The sequence below is a fragment of the Podarcis filfolensis genome, assembly GCF_964270895.1.
Source record: "Podarcis filfolensis genome assembly, chromosome: 5".
Lineage (NCBI taxonomy): Eukaryota > Metazoa > Chordata > Lepidosauria > Squamata > Lacertidae > Podarcis > Podarcis filfolensis.
In genome coordinates this window covers 13,883,139-13,896,814 of record NC_139608.1, presented here as the reverse complement: position 1 = coordinate 13,896,814, position 13,676 = coordinate 13,883,139, and the positions used below count along the sequence as shown (strand labels likewise).

The 13,676-nt window shown below is 46.4% G+C and overlaps 1 protein-coding gene and 1 long non-coding RNA gene across 2 annotated transcripts in view; both read right to left on the bottom strand.

The window, feature by feature from the left end:
• LOC310762476 overlaps positions 1 to 13,676 on the bottom strand; it is a 531,937-nt gene that overhangs the window by 104,385 nt on the left and 413,876 nt on the right. The gene's annotated exons all lie outside the window — the stretch shown is intronic.
• The window catches only part of SPATA16 (spermatogenesis associated 16), a 163,248-nt gene continuing 152,006 nt past the window's right edge, over positions 2,435 to 13,676 (bottom strand). The window contains exon 11 of the mRNA XM_083613339.1: positions 2,435 to 2,754. Within this exon, the coding sequence (XP_083469465.1) occupies positions 2,632 to 2,754 (123 nt within the window). The 3' untranslated portion in view covers positions 2,435 to 2,631. The remainder of the gene's footprint in view (positions 2,755 to 13,676) is intronic.

Sequence of the window (13,676 nt, the reverse complement as noted above, 5' to 3'; positions counted from 1 at the left end):
CAGAGAAACCACTTACCGCAGTAGCCATATTAGAAATCACTACATTTTACGGGACCTGAGTACTTGAAATCTTGGCAAACCTTGTAGAATGGAGCACAGGCCGGGTCCTTTGCTTACTGGACTATTTTGGAGTGCGGTCTATTTATTTTGAAAAAGCAAACGTTCCAGTGAGCACCAGTCCAAAGTATTTAAGAGGTCACACGCACCCATCTATTTATTGGGCATGTTGTCAATATACATATAAGGCAAGTCTTGTAAAGGGTCCCACTGGCGACATCAAATAAATCAGCCAACAGCACAATCCTCTGCAGGCATACTCAGAAAAAACCCTACTGGAGTGCAATAGGGTTTACTTTCAGGTTAAGTGTATAGCATACCCGCCAATATCCCGCGTATCAAAACTGGGATGTTTCAGCTGGTTCAGCTAAAGGGACTGGTAAAAAGTTTTTGCCAACCCTGAAGGGAGCACTGGGGCAATTTCACACAGATCTCCAGACCCTCCAAATGTCCCTATTTTCCAGGGACAGTCCCCAGTTTTATAGAAGCTGCCCCAGTTTCTGATTTGATCCCAGAATGTCCCACTTTTCTTTAGGACGTCTCTATTTTCATTGGCTAAATGTTGGAGGGTATGGAATAGGATGTCCCTCTTTTCATCAGAGGAATGTTGGAGGGTATGGATCCCTTTGAAGAGATGTTCAGGGCCAGCTCTGCCATTGGACAGAGTGAGGCGTTGGCTGCATTGGGCAGCATATTCTGGGGACCAGAGAGCAACAGCAAGGCATTAGGGCAAGGGTAGCTCTCCAGCTCCTGTCAGGTCCAACTTGGAAGGCGAACATTGGGGGATAATGGGAGAACCTATGGAGGGCACCATGTTGGCTTTCCCTGCATTAGAGGATAAGGTATGATTTAGCCTGTTGTCCTTGGATGCAGTGGAGAAAGCCATCCTATCACCATTGTTGAAGTGAGACTCTAATACTGGTTGGATCTTATACACAGATTTGGAAGGAGCGCTCCATCTTGCCCTTTGCTCCAGGTGGCCAAAGGTCTCCAGCCAGCCCTGGGCAACTTTGTTCTTATGCTGCATGACATGGGAGGTGCCATGAGACCCTTGAGGTCCAGCACCAGAGAGTTTTCTTTTCTGAACCTGCTGCTTTAAGAAAGCTAGAAAAATTTAGAAGGCACTATTTAATGACGCTTGTGGCATCCACCTTCCTATTTACCTCGCATGCCTTCATCAGAAAGGAACGTGTGTCAGCCTGTTAGGAACACCCCCCCAAAAAAACCCACACAATTACCTGTTCCGCCATTGTGCCCCATCTCAGAGTCCACACCACCTTGGATTATGCAGAAAACATTTGATCAATTTTTGATTCCATCACACAATCTCTTTGAGTCGCAGTTGCATAATTCAAGCTGTTATCGTGCTGGTGGGTTCGTGTGGCTTTTATTTTATTTTTCTGCATGCATTTTGATTTAGGAACTTACGAAAACCTTGCTGGGTTTTAGGAGGCAATATATTCCATGGGTGGGTGGTGAGAAAACCACAGGTATCTGGCGGAGGAAGCCAACCATGCTAGCCAAAGCTTGATCGGGATGCAGTCGATGGCAAAAGAAAGAAGCCACACATGTGAATAGTCTGAAAGAAGTGCTGGGTTCACACACAAGTTATGTAAATGATAGCACTTTGGGTTATGGCGGGTCTCTAAATATATTCTTTTAAAACAGCAACAACTAAATTTCAAGTTTTACCTAAAAAATAAAGGAAACTGAGGCTCTCTTTTGGGAGAGAGTTCTCTTTGCAAACCTGTTCCTGACCTCACCCGACTCCCTGCCCTGCACCCAGCTTCAGCTACTACGGACTGCCTCCTCATTGCACCTTTGACCATGGACCGGACTTGGACCTCGCCTCTCGGGTAACCCGTGGGACCAGCACACCCTTTGCCCTTCGCTTTGACAGCTGGGGGGAGGCTTGGGAGTCACAGGCGTGCGGCGTGCCAAATGTCTCCCATGGGCGGCTTGCTCTGCCCCCGGCTGCAGGGCATGTGTGCCACTCCTTGCACCCGAGTGGCTATCCTGCACCTGGAAGGGCACCCTCCTTGCCCCTCCCTCGGGAGTGTTCCCGTCCTGGGCAGCGTGGGCATAGGCTCCGCCGCTGTCTCCCAGCCCTGCTGGAAGATGCCAGGTATAAAACCTGGGACCTTTGGAATGGGCAGCAGTTGCTCTACCACTGAGCTGCGTCCGTCCCCCAAAACCTCGCACACGGAAAGCTCCTCCTTACATTCCCGTGCTTTGCTTAATTCTGGATTACAAAAGACCTCTCCCAAGACCTGGCTGGTTGCGTTATATGCCTAACGCAAGGGGATGTTGCAGCGATCCAAATTCCCCACCAGGTTTGGATAAACAAGCCCATTCTGCATAAGAATCCAGTCAAGCATCCCATGAACGTTTTTATTCCTGTCAGATGAGACTAATGAAGTGCAGGAGCTTGTTGCTAAAAGATGAGCCTTACGGAGAGGACACCTCATTAATTTGAAGGCTGGCCTTTGTTGTCCCAGCTGTCAGACTCCTGCTATATTAATGTCCTCTCTTGCCATCTCTGGTGCAGGATGGGGGCCTCTTCCCCCAGTAGGCCTAGCATGCCTGTTTGCTTTGAAGCCGCTTCATTTTCATTTTCTGCCGCCTTGCTGTTCTGAGTTTTTTGGTCTTTAAGAAACTATCTTCTAATTGGTATAAGAAGTCTTCTATTATTCCAACCTGTAGGCAAACATAAAAGGATATGGACTGTCAAACAATGCGGCATCCGCCTGCTTGCAGATACACAACATTTCTTTGTTAAATGGATTACTTTCCCTTCAGAAATGATGGCGTTATTATTTAGATGTAAAATTCTACCTTGAAAGGCATATTTCACGCACATCCTGTGAGCTAGGTCTCTGCTATTTCCATTTTACAGATAGGCAGTGGCGCCTGAGCTGCGGCGCCTAATATAGGAAGAACAAGAGTGAGCCCAAACAACAGAAAATAGTACATGCGACTTTCCTTTGGAAACTTTATCTGTGGGACTTGTCCTTGGAGACTGCACCCCCGTGTCAAGACAGATGACAAAACTCCTTGCATTCACATCTGCAAAAGGAGTGTCGTGTTCACCTAAACTGCTTTGGGTCCCAGGCTGGAAATGATGGGCTATGTGAATTTCTTCCTATTTTTGTAGGATGTGGCATTGCCTCTGGACAACTATACTGACCTAGCTTTCTGGACTGAATAACTTAACAAGAGACCCAAAAATAAATCCAAGCCAGAAGATTCCTCTAAAACACACATTAAAATTATATCGAAACTGGTTTAATAAATCATAGGAAGTATTGTTCAGAGAATATGTTCAACAGCTTCCTTATTACAAATTTAAACAAGATTGAAATAATCTGTATTGGCTTTCTCCAAATATTCTTGGGACTTGCAACCATGGTGTGATGGAGACAGTGAATTCACAGGGAAAGATCCCTAGTCCTGTTGCAGAACTACATTTCCCAAGTGTTTTTCGTAGGAGGCCATGAGCAACATGCACATAGCTGTCAACTTACAGATTTGAAAATAAGGGACCAGCAGCCTCGAAAATAAGGGATCAGCAGCCAAAATAAGGGATTTTCCAGGCACAGGTATATTCAACTTCTGAGCCCTTCCGAGCCAAAGGCAGAAAGCCCAGCCAGCAGCCAAACGAAGCCTCATCAATAAGGGACAGCAGCGGAACATGGCGCTGGGATAAGGGACTGTCCCGCCAAATAAGGGACACTTGACAGCTATGAACAGGCATGCTAGGAACCAGTTTAAATCTGTACAGCAGACATGCCTTTAGACCAACCTTCCCTAAAATGGTGCCCTTTATATGTTTTGGATTATGTCTCCCATTATTCCTGACCGTTGGCCATGTTAGCTCCAGCTGGTTTGTAGTCCAAAACTGATCACCCTGATCTGGCCACTGTTATCCATGCAACGGTCACCTCCAGGCTTGATTATTGTAACTCGCTCTACGCGGGGTTGCCCTTGAAGCTGACCCAGAAACTCCAGTGGGTGCAGAATGCCGCGGCGAGGCTCCTTATGGGGTCCTTGCCGCGGGATCACATTCATCCAGTGCTTTACCAACTGTACTGGCTCCCAGTGGAGTACAGGGTCAGGTTTAAGGTGCTGGTTTTGACCTTTAAAAGGGACACAGGTGGCGCTGTGGGTTAAACCACAGAGTCTAGGACTTGCCGATCAGAAGGTCAGCGGTTCGAATCCCTGTGACGGGGTGAGCTCCCGTTGCTCGGTCCCTGTTCCTGCCAACCTAGCATTTCGAAAGCATGTCAAAGTGCAAGTAGATAAATAGGTACCGCTCCGGCGGGAAGATAAATGGCGTTTCCGTGCTCTGCTCTGGTTCGCCAGGAGCGGCTTAGTCATGCTGGCCACATGACCCGGAAGCTGTATGCCGGCTCCCTCGGCCAATAAAGCGAGATGAGCACCACAACGCCAGAGTCGGCTATGACTGGACCTAATGGTCAGGGGTCCCTTTACCTTTACCTTTTGACCTTTAAAGCCCTATGCGGCCTAGAACCCACGTACCTACGGGACCGCCTCTCCTGGTATGCCCCGCAGAGGACCTTAAGGTCCACAAATGACAACATTTTGAAGGTCCCAAGTCACAAGGTGGTTAGATTGGTCTCAACTAGGGCCAGGGCCTTTTCAGTACTGGCCCTGACTTGGTGGAACGATCTGTCACAAGAGACTAGGGCCCTGCAGGACTTGATTTCTTTCCGCAGGGCCTGCAAGACAGAGCTGTTCCGTCTGGCCTTTGGTTTGGACTCAGTCTGACCCTTATGTTTCCCTCCCCTTATGGTTTTGATCTATGGGCTACTTTTAAAATGAGGCTGCATTTTAAATTGCATTTTAACCTGTATTTTAAATTGTCCCCGCCCCCCATTATGTTTTTACTGCAATTTTACTGGTGTTAGCTGCCCTGAGCCTGGCTCAGGCCGGGGAGGGCAGGGTATAAATTATTATTATTATTATTATTATTATTATTATTATTATTATTATTAACATCTGGAGGGCACCGGTCTGGGGAAAAACATAGGGCTGGCTTGGACTATTGGGTGTAAGCAACCTTGCATGCCTCTAGGCAGCAGAGGGCAGGGTTGTGACCAACAGGTAAGATAGGGGAATATACATTTTGTGTTTTCCAGAAAAATTCCCAAGCTCAAGCCCAAGCTTGAGCCCAAAAATTCCTGAAATATACTCAGAGTCGCAAAGTGATTTCATGCTCTTTATTCAGCTCATAGTGGTGAGGAGGAATGAATGAATGTCCCCTCAAAGTATCTGCTTTATATACATTATTTACACAATGGGCTGCACATGATTGGCTAATTCCGGAATTCTACTGTAAGCCAATCAGGTTGTGGATTCACTTCTATCTGGAGCATGAATCATACTGCTGCATTGTTCTAGGACCAATCAGACTGCTGCATTCTGAATCCTATTGTTCTAGGACCAATCAGACTGCTGCAGTTTGGATCCTATTCAACTCAGTACATAGCAATTCCCAAGCCCCAAAATTCCCAAGCTCAAGCTCTCTGTCTCCTGCATGATGTATCTGTGAGAAACTAGCTTCTACCATGTAGGTTTAGAATCCCAACGCCATCCATGTAAATGCAGGTAAACTTTCAGTGCTAGTTTATGTCACAGGATGGGTGGGGGGAGACAGAACGGGTGGTGAGACCGGGTACCTCCATCTTCTGCTAACTCTGCTACTATAAACCCAACTTTATTTTTAAAACCCTAGGCGGTCTGTCTGCATTGGCTCGTGCGTGCAGTTCTTGCATGGTTTAAAAGGCAGGATCTCGCCACAAGTGTCTTTATTTTTCTTCTTCACTTTTTTAAATTAAAGATCTTCTTGTTTTACAGAAGTATGTGTAATGCCTCTCGTATTTTTTCCATGTAACATTTTTACAAATCCGTTTCATTTGTTGAGACATTAGGGGGAGAAAAAAAAGGGGTGGAGTGGGGGAAGATGGGTGGGGGTGGGGTCGGGTGGTGATGTTTCTATTATGCTTAATGTATGCAGGGTTTGGTGTCAGCGTTGCTTGTGCTGTTCACTTGTGTTCCTTTGGTGGTGAGAGAGGTTGGGGTTAGCCTAGGGTGTGGTTGTTTGTTTGTGATTGGCTGTGGTGATCTTTGTTTTCATGTGTGAGTGGGGTGGGTGGGTGTTTTGGATCAGGTTAGCCATATTGATTTGTATGCTGTTGGTGGATTATTGTCATTGTCTTGTTGGGCTGTGTATGTGATAAAGGGGAGCCATAAAGAAGAGCCAAAAGGCGTCTTCTTCTGTTTGTCCCCATGTCAGTTTCAGTTTATTTTTTCTAGTGGGGCTGTTTCCCATACTATTTGGTACCATTGGTCCATGCCACAAATATCTTTAGACTGGGGGCATTATGTGTGAAATGTTGTCTTTTGCCCACCTCTGTTCCCTTCTTAAGAAAATTGGGATAGCCTGCCTCATCTGACAAAGTTCACACATAATGCTTACATGCAGGCGTACGTAGGGGTCCTTTATGCGCCTTCTGTTGTTTTCCTCATGTGGGATAGACTGATGCAGGCGCCTTCATTCAGCTTGTGCGCCATAGCAATGGGGAATTTATCAAAACGCTGTCTTTTAACTGGCATTGAAAAACAGCCAGTTTAAAAGGAAGGCAAGCTGGGAAAATTAATCTTGAGCAAGTTTTCCTGATAAGAAAGAGAATGCCGACAGAAAAGAAGCCAGCGCTTCCGGCTGAAAGTCAGCGCGGGGAGAAAAATGTGCATTCCACATTGCCATGGCAAGAACCATTTTTCTATTAAATCAGAATGAAGTTCTGAATAAATACATTTTCCTGAGATATATCATTCACCAGAGGGTTCGGTTTAAGAAAAAGGAAAAGGAAAAAATAGGAAAAGAAGGACACGAAATGATAATTTTTGCAGACGCCATACATCTTCATCGAGATCAAACCAATAATTATATTAATAAGTGGCATGTTGAAATGCGTATCCTTCCCCGTACCCTCATGCATCATGAACAGCTTTTAAAACAATTTAAAAGAGCATCTCTATATACACAGATGTGGACTTCAACCAGGTGTCTTATATGAATGCCACACATACACACTCACACTCACATAGTTGCAAATCGTCGTCATTCATGTTTATTCATAGGCAGCTCCACTTTCTCAGAAATGCAAATCGCCCAATAGAGTGAGCAGAAGATAGCTTGGAGTCTGCTATTAATTGTACGCCAAGCTACCCCATCGCCTCATTTCTGAGATGCACGGGCACAGAATTCCTACTGCAAAGCCCATTGTTCGGCTCCTTTTCTTTTTAAAAAAGGTAAAATTAATATATCACTCTGACATCAACCTGGTGGAGCGTGGATTCCCTCCTGCGCTCTGTGTGGTCACAACAGACTGGCTGAATATATGAATCAATTTTAATACCGTTTACTGTTATGTATAAGGATAGGACTTGCGCACACTTACACATACAGCTTTCATGTAGCCCTGTCTGCCTTGTCAAACTAGCATGGCTCAAACAACTCCATCATCACCAGCGTTTCCCAGAGGTTTGGGTGTTCCATCATACTCCAGTATCTGAAGGACCGCTTTTGCCCATCTCAACCAGCCTGTTTGCTTAAGATGTTCCCTGGAGGCAGGCGCATTTCTAGGCACCCAGGAGACTTGAGGCAACAGGCCCAAGATACAACGTTGCCGCTGGGCCAATTAAAAGTGGTTGGGGGCTTTGTCCACGCTGTGCTTTGTAGTACAAGAAGCCAAGTTACAGGGAACCAGGCAGAGGGCCTTCTCGGTAGTGGCACCTGCCCTGTGGAACGCCCTCCCACCAGATGTCAAAGAGAACAACAACTACAGTGGCACCTCGGGTTAAGTATGTAATTCGTTCTGGAGGTCTGTTCTTAACCTGAAACTGTTCTTAACCTGAAGCACCACTTTAGCTAATGGGGCCTCCTGCTGCTGCCGCGCTGCCGGAGCACGATTTCTGTTCTCATCCTGAAGCAAAGTTCTTAACCCGAGGTACTATTTCTGGGTTAGCGGAGTCTGTAACCTGAAGCGTATGTAACCTGAAGCAACTGTAACCCGAGGTACCACTGTACTCCAGACTTTTAGAAGACATCTGAAGGCAGCCCTGTTTAGGGAAGCTTTTAACGTTTAATAGATTATTGTATTTTAATATTCTGTTGGAAGCCGCCCAGAGTGGCTGGGGAAAACCAGCCAGATGGGTGGGGTATAAATAATAAATTGTTATTATTATTATTATTATTATTATTATTATTATTATTACACCCAGACCAAACTTGGGTCTCCAGCTGCTTACAATTCCCATCATCCCTGACCATCGATCTTGCTAGCTAAGGATGATTGCTGCTAGCTGAAGAATTATTGTTTCCACAAGCCTACCCAGATGGGAAGGTAGCCTATCTAGGAGAAGGTAAACTCTGATCCCAAATCTCTGCTGCCTTGTGGGATATCTTTGGGAGAAGAAAAGGTTAAGGAGTAAACTCTACACAAATCCAGAGTGGAGTCCGTAAGACGACTGGATGGCGCTTTCTATGCAACTCTTCTGAAATATACTCAGAGTCGCAAAGTGATTTCATGCTCTTTATTCAGCTCATAGTGGTGAGGAGGAATGAATGGAAGTCCCCTCAAGGTATCTGCTTTATATACATTATTTACACAATGGGCTGCACATGATTGGCTAATTCCGGAATTCTACTGTAAGCCAATCAGGTTGTGGATTCACTTCTATCTGGAGCATGATTGGGTGGTTCCTGCCAACCAATCATACTGCTGCATTGTTCTAGGACCAATCAGACTGCTGCATTCTGAATCCTATTGTTCTAGGACCAATCAGACTGCTGCCTTTTGGATCCTATTGTTCTAGGACCAATCAGACTGCTGCAGTTTGGATCCTATTCAACTCAGTACATAACATCTTCCTTCTGGCATTTCCTGCAACCAGGCTGGTGACAAACGTATTGCTCTGCTTTCCTTTGGACCACATCAGTGAGGCTAAGAGGGGGAGTCTTGCCATCTGGGGAGCCCAGGACCTCCATACTGTCCTGTGCCTCGGGGAGGTCACATCAGTGCTGCGAATGCAGTGGTTTGACTACACCCCCAGAGGCACACTCCATTGTCTCTCGAGACAGATGGATGCCAACAACCCAGACACATAATTTAGTTCCTATATTCATTTTAAAAGTTTTGCTGATTTTATTTGTGATTTAACAATGGTTATTCTATGCATACTTTTATAAAAAAAACCCAGCTTTGTAGATTTTAGCTGTGTTTTATCCCCAGTTTTATCATGTGCAATCAAAGGGCTTCGAGGGCCCTTTGATTAAGCGGTGCGTAAATCTCTCTAAGGGACGCGGGTGGTGCTGAGGGTTAAACCACAGAGCCTAGGACTTGCCGATCAGAAGGTCGGCGGTTCGAATCCCCGCGACGGGGTGAGCTCCCGTTGCTCGGTCCCTGCTCCTGCCAACCTAGCAGTTCGAAAGCACATCAAAGTGCAAGTAGATAAATAGGTACCACTCTGGCGGGAAGGTAAACGGCGTTTCCGTGCACTGCTCTGGTTCACCAGAAGCGGCTTAGTCACGCTGGCCACAAGCTGTATGCCGGCTCCCTTGGCCAATAAAGTGAGATGAGAGTCGCAACCCCAGAGTTGGTCACGACTGGATCTAATGGTCAGGGGTCCCTTTACCTTTAAATCTCTCTAAATAAAATAAATAAGATGTGCCGAGTTCCAGTTCAACAGCTTGCGCTTGCCATTTTGAGTACTACTTGGTCTCAGCTGAACCAGCAGTGACCCCCTACTCCTGCTCTGGACAGTGTTTTTAAACTGAAGCACGGAGACAGGGAATGAAGGCAAGAATGAACTATCTCCCTCGGTAGCCTGCAGCCTAAACAGACAGCTTTGCAGTTTTATGATGAAGGCTGGATCTGGAAGCAAGATAACATTGCTCCATCTGCAATCTGCTGCCTGAAGCAATGGCATCATGATGCTTCACACTTAGGCTGCCCCTTCCACGTCCCGCCACATCTCTTGCTTTAGGATTCTCATTGTATGGGAAGAACATTATTGGTGTGGACCACTTGTCATGTGCAACCCACTTTGGTACCTATAGGCGGAATGTGCGAAGCATCAGTTGGGTGTTTTGTTGCTGAGTCATGTCTCAGCTTGCTTCCTTCGATAAGAGGGAAACAAGAGGGGATATAAACAATGTTAAGTTGTGGGTGAACATATCAGACGACACAGCGATTCTTCAAACAGCTCTTGTTTATTCACAGGCTAGAACAGAACTGGCTGAAGGGTTCAGCCAACTTGCTTATATAGAGCTCAACTACAAAGCAACAGTAACAACTTTCTGTACATATCCAATCACTGAACGTCACTTTCAATTCCTTATTTGCATATGTGGACCTGAGTAAAAACTAACTACAGTATCCCCCTGCTGGCCCAGGGTGAGAACTTCAGTACATAACAAACAACTTAGCCCTTTGGATAAAGGTCAGAGAAAGCTGGAATTCTGTGCCCAAATGATTAACTGGGTTATCCCACTGCTAGTGCTACACATCAGGTTGCTGCTGTAATCTGTTTATTTTAGGGGAGTATGTGCAGAATGTCCATTCAGCATGCCAGCAGAGTGTGCCAGTGGAACAGAAAAGCACCAGACAGTTCTACGTAGGGTCAGTGCCTTTGCTGACAGTATAAAGCAGTTCCACAGCTTGTAGGTTACATGCAGTTGTAATATATGGTCCTTTCAGCAGCACAGAGTCTCATTGCAGCCTTCCAACACATAGACCAGGCTCTGGCCATGAGCAAACTTGCTTCACACTTGCTGACTCGCTCTTACATGCTTAACCAGTTGCAGGTGCAGGAAAAACATGCCCAAAATTAACCAGCACGCCTAACACTTTATTATACCTTTTCTCTGCAGGCATAAACCCCTTATACGTAAACATCACCAACAAAACACAAAGGGCAAACATGCTGTCCAGGCAAGGTCTTCACCTTAAAGCACTGTGTCTGAGCACTCTTTCTTTTTCTTTTTGCTCTGGAGCTTCCCTTGCCAAACAACAACAACCCCACTCTTCAAGCTGATTCGGAGCAAACAGCAACTCATGGCAAACCCAAAATGCCATTTGTTGTGCTCCAGCTTTAAAGAACAAGTCTTTGCGGAAAAAACTCTGGGGCCAAAAAAACAAAAGAGTTTTGGGACATGGAACTTGGAAGTGTGGACCTGTGCTCAGAAATAAGGGTGAAACCTAAGTGTGGATAAACCCTTAGTTCTTCCATTTTTACCCACTCTGTTATAGTAATGGGTGCCCTTGCAGGAAACCAGCTAAAGCTATCTATCTCAAATTTGATGAGATTTATGCTCACAGACCAGCTGACCTGGCTTGCAAATTCCACCTGGCTTGCAAATTTGCAAGCTGACCTGGCTTGCAAATTCTGTCCCAAAATAGAAAAGTTATATATGTTTCTCTTAAAAAAATAATCTTGGGAACTTGGGAATCATTGAACTTGGGAAGGTGTGCAGGAAGGCATTACCCACTTTGGAGGGCTAGCCATTTCTGCAGATTTTAGTCGCTTCTGTCAAAAGAATAAATAAAAAGAGAGAGCCAGCTTTCGATGACCCAGTAGGTCGGAACAATGTAAGTGGACTTAGATGAACCCTGAGACAAACGGGACACCTCAAACACAGGTGGGCTGTATCCATCAGGGCCCAAACTGAATCCTGTGTACATCCCTGATTTATTCTAGTTCTGTCTCTCATCTGTCAGGAGCAGACTTCAGAACCATCATCTTCTGTTGTGCTGTGCGAAGGGTGGGAGGAACTGTTGACTGCATAATTGATTGTTATGTCACCACAACCGGCTGATGATGTTCCTGCTGCAGCACTGAAGCCAATCAAGCTGTATACTTAAACTGTGTGTCGCCGGTCCGTGCAGGCACCAAATCACCGTGTGAACAGGATGGGGAGAAAGCAAACACACCCCAAACTCTGCCTCTTGACAAGACATTGGGTGGAAAATACTATTCCCCCCCCCAAAAAAAATGTTAGGTGCTTATAGCATCCTACAGTGCTAGCTGATGGCTTTCTGCCTGCACTTTTCATTCTAAAAAGCAAACTCGGGGCAGGAGAGAACATCCGCCCTTTCCCTCTCTTTGCCATTTTCAAGTTGCCAGTTCATCTGCTTTTTCTAAAAAAAAAAAAGCGGGGGGGGGGGGGGGGAGCCACGACGGTGCATCTCCTTGGGAAATGCTGGCTCCTTTTTTTGTTTGCTTTGTTGAAAAGCATTTAAAGTGCGAGACCTGGATGTCAGGTTGAAGCGATGCAGTTGGCAGGTGGCAACCGGGGGGATATCAAAGAGCAAGTCTTCATTGAAGCTGCCAGGGCTGCTGTCACCAGAATTGGGCTGTTTCAGATGAAAGTGTTTCCTGGCTTTAAATTATTGGAGGCGCAGCTCAGAGGAAGAGCCTTTCGCCAGCAGACATGCCTCTTTGTGTCCTGCTGCCCTCCGAGGTGTGTTTGAGGAGCACCTGAGATGGAACCTTCTTAATGGTGGCACCTTCAAGAGGCTCATTTAACCATTTGCCTTCTGGCCCCCAGAAAGGTAAATAAAATGCTGAACGAAGGCGTGTGCTTTTCTGTTGATGTGCTTTTGTTGCTGTTGATGTTGCTTTTGTTGCTGTTTCGTTGCAGCTGCTGCTTTTAGCAAGTTAGCTGTTTTGTTTAAAAAGTATGTTACTGTTATTTTTGAAAGTCAGGTCTGTGAGCTACTTTGGGTGCCACATATGAGGACTGCTGGGATAGCTCAGTTGGAAGAGCATGAGACACTTTTAGGGCTCAGCTACATTGGCAAAGGAAAAAACCTGCTTTATATGTGTTGTTTATGCATTCTAACACTGTGACACCAGATGGCGCTGTGGAGTTCTGTTTTTGTCAACCCGATTTCTCATACAAAGCTTGCAATGCATTTAACTGATACGCTTCTTTGATGTGTCTAGATCCAGCCTTAATCTCAGGTTCGTGGGTTTGAGCTCTACGTTGGGCAAGAGATTCCTGCACTGCAGTGGGTTGGACCAGATGACCCTTATCAGGGGTGAACGAAGGCGTCGTGACACCCGCGGTGGGGCTTCGCTATGTAGGGCGCATGTGCGGCGTCACTACGTATGATGCACGCGCTGTACGTAGCGATGCTGCACACGCGCTGTACATAGTAGTCCGTTGCTGCTACAGCGGCGAAGAGAAGATCCTTTACATGTGGCTGTAGCGGCAACGGATCCCACCATTGTCTGTACAGCGCTAGAGTGGCGCCGGTGGCAAACCGCTATGTACAGCGCATGTGCGGCATCGTTACCTACAGCGCATGTGTGTGACTGTACAAAGCAGTTTGCCACCGGCACCTGGATCATCTGCTCGAAGCTGCAGCCGCAAACGGAGGATCCTCCACATGTGGCTGTGGCGGTGCGATGGCTTGCTCACGCCCCCACGAGCCCCCATGGGGTGCCTTCTTGTCAGCCCCCAGACATGGCACCCGGGGCACACCACCCCCTGTTGCGATGCCACTGACCCTCGTGGTCCCTTCCAACTC